At 55.6% G+C, this 12,464-nt stretch overlaps 1 protein-coding gene and 1 long non-coding RNA gene across 12 annotated transcripts in view; both read left to right on the top strand.

The window, feature by feature from the left end:
• EXOC6B (exocyst complex component 6B) overlaps positions 1-4,421 on the top strand; it is a 274,926-nt gene extending 270,505 nt beyond the window's left edge. For 8 of the 11 annotated variants that reach the window (XM_035324205.1, XM_035324197.1, XM_035324203.1 and 5 more), the window contains 2 exons: positions 588-599; positions 3,818-4,421. In XM_035324205.1, coding sequence (XP_035180096.1) covers positions 588-599; positions 3,818-3,944 — 139 coding nt within the window. In that variant the 3' untranslated portion in view covers positions 3,945-4,421. The remainder of the gene's footprint in view (positions 1-587; positions 600-3,817) is intronic. The other 3 variants (XM_035324199.1, XM_035324201.1, XM_035324211.1) reach the window with 1 other exon arrangement.
• Positions 4,422-7,900: 3,479 nt separating this feature from the next.
• On the top strand, positions 7,901-8,736 carry LOC118165848. The gene is made up of 2 exons (XR_004750262.1): positions 7,901-8,146; positions 8,237-8,736. It is a non-coding gene; the product is annotated as an uncharacterized LOC118165848 (long non-coding RNA).
• The last annotated feature ends 3,728 nt before the right edge of the window (positions 8,737-12,464 follow it).

Consider the following 12,464-nt stretch of genomic DNA (forward strand, 5'->3'; position numbering starts at 1 on the left):
CCGGGGTCGCAGCAGCGAGGTGGGGGCGCAGAGCAGGAAGGCAGCTCCGTACCCCTGGCTCCGCTCTCGTCCCCCGTTCCCGTGCCATCTCCCCCGGTAGCACTGGCTCATGCAGCATCCGCTCTCAGCGGTGTCATTAAAAACCCACAAGCCCTGGCTCGGCTTGCCAGCCTTTTCCTAGAAAAGGAGCTCATTTTAAGGGCGATCAGGTGCAGCCCTTTTGCTTCCCAGCCCCAGCCCCGCTGCAGTCACCGGCCTGGCACCTGCATGCCCACGGCGCAGCATCCCCGGCACTGCCCGCCTGCTGCTCCAGGCTCTTCCCCATCCCTGGTCGGACTCCAGACCCTTCGGGGAGCCCTCCGTCCATCACCCCCAGGCCTCTGCACAGAGCCAGCCGCCAGCTTTAGGCACATCCCCTCCCGTCCCCATGTCGGGAGCAGCTCCCAGCCCCCTCCGCACGTAGCTGAGCTTTGCCGCCAGGGCGCCGTGAAATTCTGATCCGCTCATGCGTTTTTTTTTGGTTTTGTTTTTTTTTTTTTAACTTGTTCTCATGATTATCTCTTTTCCTAATCACACATCTCTCGTAGGATATCACGAGTGTAAGTATGCTGCTTGCTTGGGCTTTTACCCTCACCTCGCAGTGACTTTATTGTTTGGTTTAAATGGAGCACTAAATGATCTAAATGCAAGCTGCCTTTGAAACGGTTCCCTCCGGTAACTCTATCGGCTCAAATGCACTAATTAGAACTAAAAGAGGAGCTTTTACTGCGTTGCTTTTTTTTTTTTCTTTCTTTCTTATAGATTAATTTAAACAAAGCTTGGCTCTATTTAAGGCGGTGTTTGTTGACAGGGGTGGGGACAGCACTGAGCTCTCTCTTTCCCTTCCTCTTACTTTTAATTCTCAGGCCAACACGCAGGGACCACGTTAGAAAACCGGGCTCGGTTGTCCTAGGGCTCCGCAGGCACACGCTTAAAGGAATAAAAGTGTCAATCCTCCACGGAGCTGCTGGAAAACACTGCCTCTCTGTTTCAAACCTGATATTCTTGGCGTCGGGATGCACAGCTCTATCTGGGGCCGTGCCTTCCAGCTCCTGAAAGGCCAGGCGCTTCCTATGGCCCAGGGCTGGAAAAGAAAGGGGAAAAGAATTCGTAACCCCAACCCCAACGCCGACCCGGGGTGGCATGGGATAAGCCTGCCTGGTGGAAGGGTGTTTCTCCATCCAGACCGCTTCCATGACCCCAAACCTCTGCGGTAACACGAGTGGGAGCCTCGCGTGCTGACACCGTCACCTAGAGAAACTCCCTCTGGACCTGCAGCTCGAGGGTACGCCGGCACCATCCTTGCAGGCACGCACGGGCTTGCTCTGCGAACACCCCGAGCCTGAGGGGAGGTGGCGAGCACCGTGAGCCCTGAGCAAATACCCTCGACTTCAGTCCCGCTCCCTGCCAGCAGGGCTGGTGCAGCTCCTCTGCAGGGCTGGTAGGCAATTTGCAGTTCTGTAACCCTTTTCTTTATAGAGAGGAGCCGTCCCACCTTGTGTGCAGGCTTGTGATATTCGGGTGTAGGAGGGAAATGCCCACCGCACCCCGTGGGGAAGCACGCGCCCCTAGTTTTTGCAGGATTTGGTGTTCTGCGGGCAAGTAAATTCACTAAGGAAATCCAGCTGCTCACAGCTCAGTGCTCCCCATCCACACGATGCCCGGAGATACCTCCTGTCCCTGCCAGGCACTCAGGCACGGCGGGTTCGGGATGGGATGGGTGCACTGATAACAGCCCTACGTGCTCCGGCTTTGGGGCTGTGCACCCCGATCCGGTTGCTTTATCCCCGCAGCTCCATCCCAGTCGTCCAAACCCTTCCTCAGCAGGAAGCACGCCCGAAGGGTTTCTTGCACACAGCCCGGCGGTTCGTTCCAAACATTTCGTGGAAATAAATCTACATCTGAGCTGCTCCCACGAGCTTTTATCCAAGGATAAAAGCTTTATTCCGAGGATAAAAGCTGCCCGGGATGAGGGCTGTCAGGCAGAGGATGCTCCGCTGTGAATTCCCCTCGCATTACCTGTGGGTATTACCGAGGCAGAACCTCGGTGTTTTTTACTGCGAGCTCCCTGGGGCAGGCAGTGATGGATGGCCATGGGTGGAGGTTTCCCAAGGCGCAAGGTTTGCTTGCAGCACCTCTGATGTCCCTGCGTAACCCGTGGCATAGAAACAGAGCTCTCAGCCCTCTTGGGAAGGTGCTTTGAGCCCCGCTGGAGCTGCGCAGGGCTGCAGGAGGAATCAAAGTCTTGCGCAAGGCTGGTTGTTCCCTAAATTCCTGGTACTGCAGCACCTCGGATCTGTTTGATTCAAAACCCTGCTTCCTGGCAGCACGGCTGCTGCCTGGTTCCTGCAGCAGAGCAGCTGGCGACCTGCTTTGGTTAAGAAAAAAAAGAGAAAGAAAAAAAATGTACTTATTTTGCTGAATAAAATTGCTCCAAGCTATCTTGTTACTGTTGGGAAAGCAGCTCGGCTGTAATCCTGTGTCTTTGGGCACTTATAACGTTAGCAAATTAGCCTTCGGGATAAGGTTGTTATCCTTATTTTCAGTTCCAAGCTGGATGTTTTTTGGAACATTTCAGATTCCCTTTGGCTCTTTTTAGGGAGACCGAAGCATGAAAAATCTTAGATTTTTTTTTTAGTCGGTTACATGAGCCTGAAGGGGTTTGTTTTGTGCTCAGCTAACTCAGCCCCCTGTCTGATAAACCGCCAGCTTTCCAGGGGCTGTCATCTCCCTGTCCCGAGGCTGTCATCTCCCTGTCCCGATCACCTTAAAGCTCCACTTAGGTACCCCAAGCTGAAAACACAGGCTTGTGTGACTCGTCCAAAGCCATCGGCCTTTGCCAGATCTGATTCACCGAGAAAATGGTTTACAAATTGTGGTGTTATAAAGAGCAGTGCCAGCGCACCCACCAGCGGCTTGGATGTCGTGAGCCTGCTGCCTTTGGGCTCTGCTGATGCTCGGGTGAACGGCTGACCCTTGCCGGGTGGTTTCACTTCCCAGCACATGCCCTGCCTGCACAAAGCTCCCGCTTGAGCTGTGTAACGAGATGTTGTCCCTCCCCGAAAATGCATCTGCGAATGCAAGCGTGCATGAGTCCCGAGCTTTGCATGCCGGAGAGAAACGGAGCTGCACCGGCTTCGCCTCCTGGGCGCATCCCACCACCGGCTCTTCTGTTCTCTGCCTCTTCGGTCTCGGTCTCGGGGACCTTGGGGAGACCTGCTTTGGGAATTGGGTGTAATTTAAAAAACAACCACAAATCTCAAGAAGATTTGTAAATTAGTGCTGGGTGCCTTCCTTTAACGCTGTGTAGTGCGTTAAGTTCACAACTCCGAAACTTCACGGCTGCCCCCAAAGCTGCATCTCTTGGCCGCATGCAATGCACCATTTCAGATCAGAATTATTAACGATGTGGTTTTTATGCTGTCTCTGTTAATTTCCTGACCCTCCTAATACTCCAGCACTATCACTTGCCACGTAATAAGACAGAAGGGGAGGACAGGAGGCGTTAGGGACTCTGCGTTGTCGCAGCGGTTGGCTTTAGGGGCAGGTACCCTGCGGTGACACGGGCTGGGACTGGCAGGGTTTAAAGCAAAAATACAAACCGTGCAAAGCTTTCCCCGCCTCGCTGTGCCCATCTTTACACATAACCTGGGGCTAGACCCCGTGGGTGCAGTCACCTCCTCGGTGGGCCCGAGCAGGGGAACTTCCCCAGCGTTTCGCCGCGGGGCTTGGCGCAGCGCCGCGCGTGCCGTAACCCGACTGTTTCTGCTCTGCGCAGGATGCGAGACACGAGCAGGAAGAACAACGTTTTCGCCCAGTTTCGGAAGAACGAGCGGGACAAGCAGAAGCTGATAGACACCGTGGCCAAGCAGCTCCGCGGCCTCATCAACAGCCATCACTCGTGAGGGCCGTGGCCGCCCGCCACCGCACTCCGGGACCCGCGCCGCGCCGGTCCCCGCACTGCAGCCTTCCACACGCCCGGACTTGGGATCCTTGTTCAAAGAGAATATATATGTATTTTTTTATTCGCCTGTATAGAACCCGTGAAACCCACCCTTCTGACAAAACGTTCCTCGTTAAGCAATCCCGGGGAAGAGAGGCAGCGCTGCCTGTGCTGGTGCAGCGAGGGTGCTGGCAGGAGTCTCCGTTACAAACTCCTATTTTCAGGGGGTTGTAAAGGGACGGGAAAGCCTGAAAGAGAAGTTCACACCCAGACTATGGTGGTTTTTTTTTTTTTTTTTTTTTTTTTTTTTTTTTTTTGTAAGCCAAATTCAAAGAATTGGTTTGACTTCCTTTTGTTAAGTTATTCAGTTGCAGAGCAAGCGAAAAACAAAAAATACAGGGAGGAGCCGTGGTTTCAGGTTCTTCTCGTGAAAGGAGCACGCGTTCAGAAAGAGGGTCACTCGCTCGCTCGCCTTGCCAGCGTGCGGGTTGGGTTTACGGAGGAAGAGAGGCAAAGTGATCCCCCAGCCCCTCTCCTCCTCCTCCTCCAGGGGCTGATGCCCACCCCGGTTTCAGGTGGCTTGCAGGGAGCCGTAGCCCGTTCCTGTGGGGCTCTGAGGGCACTGCTCAGAGCAGATGCACCCTGAGCTCTGCCTCCAGCACCTGCCCAGGTCTTTTGCACCCGCACTGAATGTAGAAGGGCTTGGAGTTGGATAGATGGGAAGAGGGGGAGCCTGTGGGGCTGCCATGGCACCAGGGTGCTGCTGCTGGGTGCCGGGAGGGAAGCCCGCTCACGTTGCGGGCAGACCGGGCTCCCTGGTGTGCGGGATGATCTTAGAGCTTAGCTCTTCCTCTCCTTGCACCTTTTCTCCGTGCTGGTTCCCCATCTGCCCTCTCCTGCTGCTCTGATGCCATGTCCCTCTGCTTCCCACGCACACTCTGGCTCGGAGCAGCCTTGCAAGCTCCCCAGGGTGACAAACGGGAACCTCCTGAGTGTCCCCAAAGCTCTGGCAGTGGGAAGTGGCCCCAGAGCAGCATCACACACCCCCCAGCCCGGCTCTGAAGTGCCTGCAGGCAAAATTCTCCTCTTCGCTCTGGAGGTGCCCATAAATCAAGGCAGCATTTGAGGACCCCAGTGCTGCTATCAGCAGGGCGCTAAGCCCGGGGTTTGGGTTACAGAGAGGCGACTTTTGCCCTTATCTTTTCTTTACCCTTTTGACTCCAATTACCGCGGGTGAAAGCTCATCCAGGCGGTTCCCCCACCCCACGGACCCGCGATGCTGCAGGGAACGAGGCGGCGCTGGGCTGCTCCTGCAGGGCCGCGGGCGGTGCAGGCTTTCTGACGTTTGCGTGCGTTGGGTCCGCAGCTCTCCAGCCTCTCCTGGAAGCTGGGGAAAGGTTTTGTAGCCCTCAGCGAGGGGTTGCAGAGCTGCCAGGTCGAGGTTTGCGGGACGGCAGCTGCTCTTCCTCGAGGCATTTGGTCTCTCTGCTTTCTGACCACGAGCACGGTTCGCTTTGCGTTTCTTGCCTGGGGAGCTCCCCTGCCACTCCGGCTCTGGATGCACGAAGGGCGTGGGGCTTGATCTTCCCTCCTTGTTCCTCAGCAAGACTTCTTTTGTTTTCTTTTCGATGAGGGTACGTGTTACTTAACCCTGAGAGTGAACAGGCACGTTGTAAGCAACGAGCTCCTGGGGCTGTTGTCCCATCACAGCCACCTCCACCCACCAGGACCGGTGGGTTACTTTCATTAACACGAGGGAAGAGCAAATGCTGGAACTTGATTTCATGACTCCTTTCCTCCTTGGGGGGGGATCAGAGGGTATTTTCTTCTTAACACCTCTTTGAAGTACGTGCGAGAAGGCTGGAAGAAAAGGCAGCAGCTCAGTGAGAACTGTCGGTAGCGTGGCCAGAAAGGGATCATCTCTGCAGACATCTCTGCGTGCAGCCCAGACAAGGCTTTCTCTCCAGGCAGGGGCAAGTGAAGATGAACCCAGCTAATTCCCACTGGCGACCCTTTTCCTACTCCCCAAAATGCTGGGCTCAAATGTGACCCAGCCTGGGGACCTAGGAGCCCCGGGCATCCCCAAACTCTGCCCTGGCATCCCAAGTCCTGCACAGCTGAGAAAGAGAAGATGAAGAGCTCCCAACCCTCCGGCCGAGCCACATCCCACAAGCTGCAGGATCCTGGGGCTCTTTGTCCCTCTTCCCCATCACCTGGTGGTGCCACTGTCGGAGAGGTGCAGGGGACGGGAGTGCGAGATGGTGGCAGGAGCAGGTGGGGTCGGCTGGTTCCAGCATCAGCCCTGCCTCGGCCGGGCCACAGAGCTCTCCAGAGGCCAGAGCGAGCAAGAAAAACCCGAACACCAGGCGGTGGCAGGAGCAGGGGCAGCTTCCATCCACGGGGCACTTGCGTGAAGGGCCCTTCGGTGGCAACAAGCACTTTAAAATTCTTCGCAATCAAGCTGCTACAGATGCTGGCAACAGCGTAACGGAGCATCAGCGAGCATGACAAATAAGGCACTCCGGCATTTCCAGTTTTTATTAGGGGGAGGATAGACTGTCAAACACGATTTTTAATCGCATTTGTCAGCCGCCGACTTCGCCGCCAGGCGAGGCGGTGCCTTTGCAGCGCCGATGGTTTTCCTTCCCCGCGTGTCCGCTGCGGGACGCGGTGAGGAGCAGGGCTGGCAGCACCGGGAAAAGGTCCCGCTGCTGGCTCTAAAATCCAGATTTTTCTCCCCAAGGAGTGGCTCCGACATCGCGTTGTGCAAGGCTTTGGGGCTGGGACTCGCTGCTGGGAAGGCCCGGCCCGGCCACGGAGGAGCAGGGAGTTTCTGATTTCGGGAGGTCAAGCACCTAACCGCAAGTCACAGCACGGAGATGAAAAATGGAATTTCGGGGCTCTGGTCCTAATTAACTTTTTGTTCCGAGAGATGCAGTTCCATCCCTTCAAAATAAAATTAATCTTTTAAACAGATTGCTTAAGGAGCCCTGGAAGACGTCTCGAATCCCCTCTAAATCTCCTACTAATGACTGGTATCCTCCGATACGGATGGTATTGCTTACGAGGGAAGGGTTGTTGCTAGAAATTTATAACGTGGGGGGAGGCAGGGGCAGACCCCGCTGCTGCAACCATGGATTTGCAACCCCCGGAGCCAACAATGCTGCTATGAACACCTCATGTACATACCTTGCTCGTCCCTTAGGGTTTTGTTTTTTTAAAGCAGGGGCTGTAGAAAGGACTGGGTTAGCTTCCTTCTCCACCCCAGCCTGGCAAACGTATTTCAGCACCAGTGGGGAAAAAAAAAAAAAAAAAAAGAAAATCGTTTAAAAAAAAGTCATTAAAATATATAAAAAAGCTTGCCTTGCTGAGAAGCGTGCCCACACCTCACCTTCCTCACAAGCTGCCGGGGCTGTGCATGCAGCCTTTTTTTTTTTTTTGCCTTCTCCAAGGCGCGAAGCTGCAGGCAAACCGGAGCACTGAATTAAGGGGGTGGCTTTGGGGCGGGCGAGGGAGAAAGGGACGTTTTCTGTTTGTTTTCCTAGGGCTGGGGTCCAAGTCCGATGCTCTTTGCAGTTTTTGCACTTTGTTCTAAATCCGGCCACGAGCCCGGGCTCCGTGGGGAGAAGCTGCCTGGGGGGGGGGGGGGGGGCTGCGGTGTTTTGGGGTGTTCAGAGGTGGCTGCTTCGTGCCGCTGGGGACCCCTCCGTTGGCATCAGCTCTTTCATCTCATCCTCCCCCCAAGCAGAGGAATCCTTGTCCCCTCTGTTTCCTACCTCTCTCGCACCTCGGTGTGGCTTTCCCTTTAGGTCTGGTTTGGTGCTTTTCGGAGCACCGCGCGGTTTGCAGCATCCAGCGCCCACCCTGCTGGGTGCTCAGCCCATCCCCGGGCTGCCAGGGTGTCTGCGCCCCATTTCCTACAGCCTCAGGGGGGGGCACAAGCCCTGCTCATCCCCCCCCCAGCAATACCCGAGTGCAACTTCTCCACGGGGAGGCTGAAGGGCATGCGACCTGAAAATAAATCTCAGCACAAACGAGTTCAGGATGGACCCGACTGTGCGGCGAGCTGGGCAAGCTGTGCGTTCAAAGGAGGAGATTTGGGGCAGGATTTGCCCCAGAAACACCAAATGAGGAGGGCTCAGGATGAGTCCTGGGGGCAGGTCGGTTCCCATCACCTCCCAGGATGCTGCTGCTGCTCTTGGCCTCGCAATCCCCCTCTTGCCCCCGCGGCCGCTCCTCCGGGTCGGGGGGCAGCACCCCAACTTCTGTAGGGTTGTGCATCTGCCTCCCTCGGGAATCCCATCAGCACTGAGGCTCCTGGCGTGGCTCACCCGTCGGTCACTTCTGGAGGAGCCCCGTCCTCCATCTCCACCCCAGCCCTCGGTGCCCACCGGCTGCTTGCGTTGCCTTTTCTCATCTCGGAGGGGGGTGGGAGGGGGGAGAGCGTGAGTTTGTAAACTAACGATGTGGTGAAAACAGCTTTTTTTTGCACAAGTCGTTGCACAATAAGGGGAAAAATTAGTAAATTAGGTTTAACTTTAAAGGGAACTTATTTTTTTTTTTTTCGTTTTTCCTTAAAACTCACTAGCAGAGCTACTGATTAAAAAACAGCGAGAAAAAGACGGACTGATTAAAAAAAAAAACAATGGACTGCATGGTTTACAGGTTAAATCGCGTTAGAAATTAGCATGTTGATTCCGACTGTACATTTATCCTATTGTAACTGCCATTAAACAATACCGCATTTAACTGTTTCCCTAAGTGCCTGTGCTCGCTGTGGCTCTGTGCGCCACTTTGCCTTGCCCCCTCTGGCTCCATCCAGAAAAAAAAATCCCAAATCCCATAAAAGACAGAATTATACACCCCTTTTGTGCAGCCAGCAGAGGTTTGAGACAGTCCTGGTTTTAGGGTCTGTCCTGGGAAATCCACCCCCGAAGGAGCGCCGGCTCCCGTACCCTGCGTCGCGTTGGCATGCTGGGGGCTCGAGCCAATTTTTGCCTAATTCGGTGGCTGTTTTAATTGGCCTCTACCATAAACAACCATGATTAAACCCAAGCTGAATAAGTAGCCGCCTTCCAGGAATGCGTGTTCTGCTCTCATTGATTGCATCAACGTCTGCAGATGGGGAAAGTAATCCCGAGCAGGAATTAAGATGTGGAGGGCAGAGCAAAGATAATAGGCACTTCATCAAGGCGGAGGGGGATTGCATTAGCCTTCTATGGGAAATCTTTTTTTCCCGCTCACATTGCGTATTTTCTTTCATGGTATTTGTCATCCTTTGCAATTCGATGATTATATTAGCTTTAATTTTTTTTTTCTTTCTGGCCCTAACCGCGTTGGGGTATTAGATTCCCCAAATACCTCCCGGCCCTGGCACCAAGTGTGGGCTTGGGTTTCTGTAAGACTTGGTGCCGCACGGCACGTTGATGAGGAAATCAAAGTGATACAAAATCAACGTGACACTCACTAATTAAAAACTGTCCAACTGGGAAATCTCAGCGGGGAACTACCCAGAGGAGCAGCCAGGGCTGGGCGACACCGAGCACCCCGAGCTGGGGCGGTCCGGGGGTGCTGTCCCCGTAGGGGCGATGGGGAGGATGAAGGAAGGGCTCAGGAGGACGGGGTAGGAGCAGAAGATCTGGGGGACTCCCTCCTGGAAAGCAGCAGCTGTGTAAAAGGAGCCGGGATTGCCTGGGGGCTGCTGCGATTGTGTTCCACAAATTCCTCTAAAACCCTTTTTTAATCCGTTTATCCCGTTTGGCCTCCATCCTGTCCTGTGGCAGGGAGTCCTGCATGTGAATTCGGTGCAGTGTGGAGGAGAAGTGCTCCCCGGTGCTCCTTTTTACCTAGACCTCTGCAGAGGGCATTTACACGTGCACATGGGGCAGGAGGGGATAAAAGGGAAGGTGAGAACCTCCCAAAGTGAAGCAGTCCACCTTAAAATGTCCTGGGGTGCTGCCTCGTGATGACGGTCATGAACAGAAGGGAAAATGCCTCCTCCTCCAACAGCAGGTTCAGGTGGGACCCCGAAACCACGAGGAGCCCCCAAGCCCATCCAGCTGGCTCCACACTGCTTGGGGCAAGCCCCAGGACCCGATGGCTGGTACAGCACCCTGCATTAGCCTCGGGGATGCTCCATGCAAAGGGCCTGGGTCAAGCACTTTGACTTCATTTTCTGTCCCCTTGGCCTGGCCGGACTGGATTTGTGCCGCTCCAGGCTCAGGTCCATACGGGGACCTGAGGGGTTGTGGCCCCAGCAGGGGAGCTGGAGATGCCCTGGAGCACCCAGACGTGGCCCAGCACCGCAGGGCTCAGCGGAAGGCAGTGGGCACAGAGCTCCTGGGACCATCCCAGCCGGCGGAGCGCAGTGCTACAGCCCCGGGGGGGGGGGGGGGGGGGGCCCCCCCCAGAGGGATGCTGCAGCACATGGAGATGTTGCACCACGGACCGTGTAAAAATTGCCACGGCAATTACAGAAGATTGCATAAAAAGCTGCGGCAGTGCTCCAGGTGGTGACTAGGGAACAAAATGACTTTCCTCATTCTGCTGTCCCCAGTGTCTCCAGGGGCTTCAGCGTGGTTGGCACCATCACCACCAGTTCACAGGGCTGGTGCTCGGCCACCCAGCTCCCAGTCTGTGCCTGCTTCCTTGGAGGACACCAGAAAAAAACACAAAACCATGGCAGGGAGGATGAAGATGCGGACTGGTGAGCCCGTGGGACGAGAGCAGATAGCCACCCCCCAGCTTGGTGGAGTCATCGTCTTGTCCTTCCTCTGCCCCGTGGCAGCTCCGCGGCTGGGTGCTGCAGCTGAAAGCTGCCTGAAGGAGGAAAATCCCACGGGCTCCAGACAGGCTGATCTGACAGCTCCGCTTCCCTGCAACCTCAGCCAACCTCATCAAGGTGAAGAGGTAAATCAAGGTGAAGGCAAGAAGGGACAGAGACAGAAGGAAATAAATGCTCAGAAATATCTGCTGAGAAGTATCTGTCTTTCCTGCCTTGATGAAAATGGGGGGGGGGGGGGGGGGCAAGGAAAAATCCCCTGCTTGTGGTTGCTTGTGGGTTTGGGATTCAGCTCCTCGGAGAACTGCAGCGAAGGGCAACAAGGAAGAAAACCTTGTTGGGTGATAACTGAACTCCGAGTCCTGGTGGAGGCTGGGGGCTGGAGACTGTTGGGGGAGGCAAAACCTTTCCAAGCAACCTCCAGACCAGTGGAGGACCAGATAAAGGTGGCCCTGAAGTCCCCTCCTCTTCACTGGCTCCTGAGGGTGCCTAGGTTGGAGGCAGGTGTCTGCACTCGGGCAGGGTAATGCTGCCCCAAATACCTGAGAGCGATGCCTGCCCCAAATGCCATCAGACCTCCAAGCCTCTGTCCGGGCATTTGTTTCTTGGAAGCTCGGATTGACATCGTTAGGTCCTGTGGTGTTAAGCTGATGTCACTCAGTCTAAATTCCCCCTTTGAAGAGTGAAGCTTTTTTTGCCTGGGGACGCCCACAGAGGACACCCAGCATTTCTCGGGTGCTTGGGAGCCTCCAACCTGTGCCCTGCTGTATTTACGTGTGGCCAATTTGCCCTCGCTTCTCTATCAGCCCATTTCTTCCTCCCTGGTGGTCGCTCTCCTGAGATGTGCAGCGAGAAATCTCGCTCCCTTCCCACCTGGGCTTTTCCTGCCCAGCCCAGCAGCTCCCCGTCTTTGTTTCTCTCCACTTTTTGGTTGCTGTTTCCTACCCTTGTTCCAACCCAACCTTCTCCTCCTTCAACACAGTGAACCAAAACTGTGCGAGCTACAAAGAGGTGCCCAGGACGGGAAGGCACAGGGGCGTTAGTGCTCCACGGCCGCAACAGAAAGGCCTCCCCAGACACCGTGATCCCTCGCGCAGAGCCAAAATTGCTTTGTCGTAGGCAGTGAGCAGCACATCCAGGTCCTTCCCCTGGCTGGTCCCTCAGATCTGAAGGGCTTTGCACCAACAGACGTCCCCCTTCTGCCTTCGTGCTGCTCCCTGTGCGGCTCTCCCCACTGGCATCGCCACCACCCCTGCTGGTGCTGCGGTGCTGAGGGCTCGCCAGATTTCTCCTGGCATGGGTCAGAGGCAGTTCTGGCAGGATGGAGATTTCTTGAGGTGGATGAGAGAACGTGTCCGGTTTGGCAGCCTTCTTCCCACTCCTGAGAGCGGGCAGGGGGTGGGCAGGGGGGTGGCGAGCCAGCGGGGCACCCCCAGGACTCGGAGCTTGCAGGGTGGTGAGTTTAAAGCCAAAGTGGAGGAAGAAAGCTGGTAGGAGCTGCTGGCAGCCCATGCCTGGAGAGCGCAGGTGGAGGAGGCTGCAGAGAAATGCTCTGAGGAGGGAGAGGAGCAGATAGCCTGGGTGATAGTGGGTGAGCAGCCCGGGGAGGGATTGCGCCTCTCTGGGCAGGGGAATGGGCGAGGGCCAGGAGCATGAGCACGAAGCGTTACGGGCAGGGCAAGAAACATGGGCAGGGAGAGG

The sequence above is a fragment of the Oxyura jamaicensis genome, chromosome 4, assembly GCF_011077185.1.
Source record: "Oxyura jamaicensis isolate SHBP4307 breed ruddy duck chromosome 4, BPBGC_Ojam_1.0, whole genome shotgun sequence".
Taxonomy (NCBI): domain Eukaryota; kingdom Metazoa; phylum Chordata; class Aves; order Anseriformes; family Anatidae; genus Oxyura; species Oxyura jamaicensis.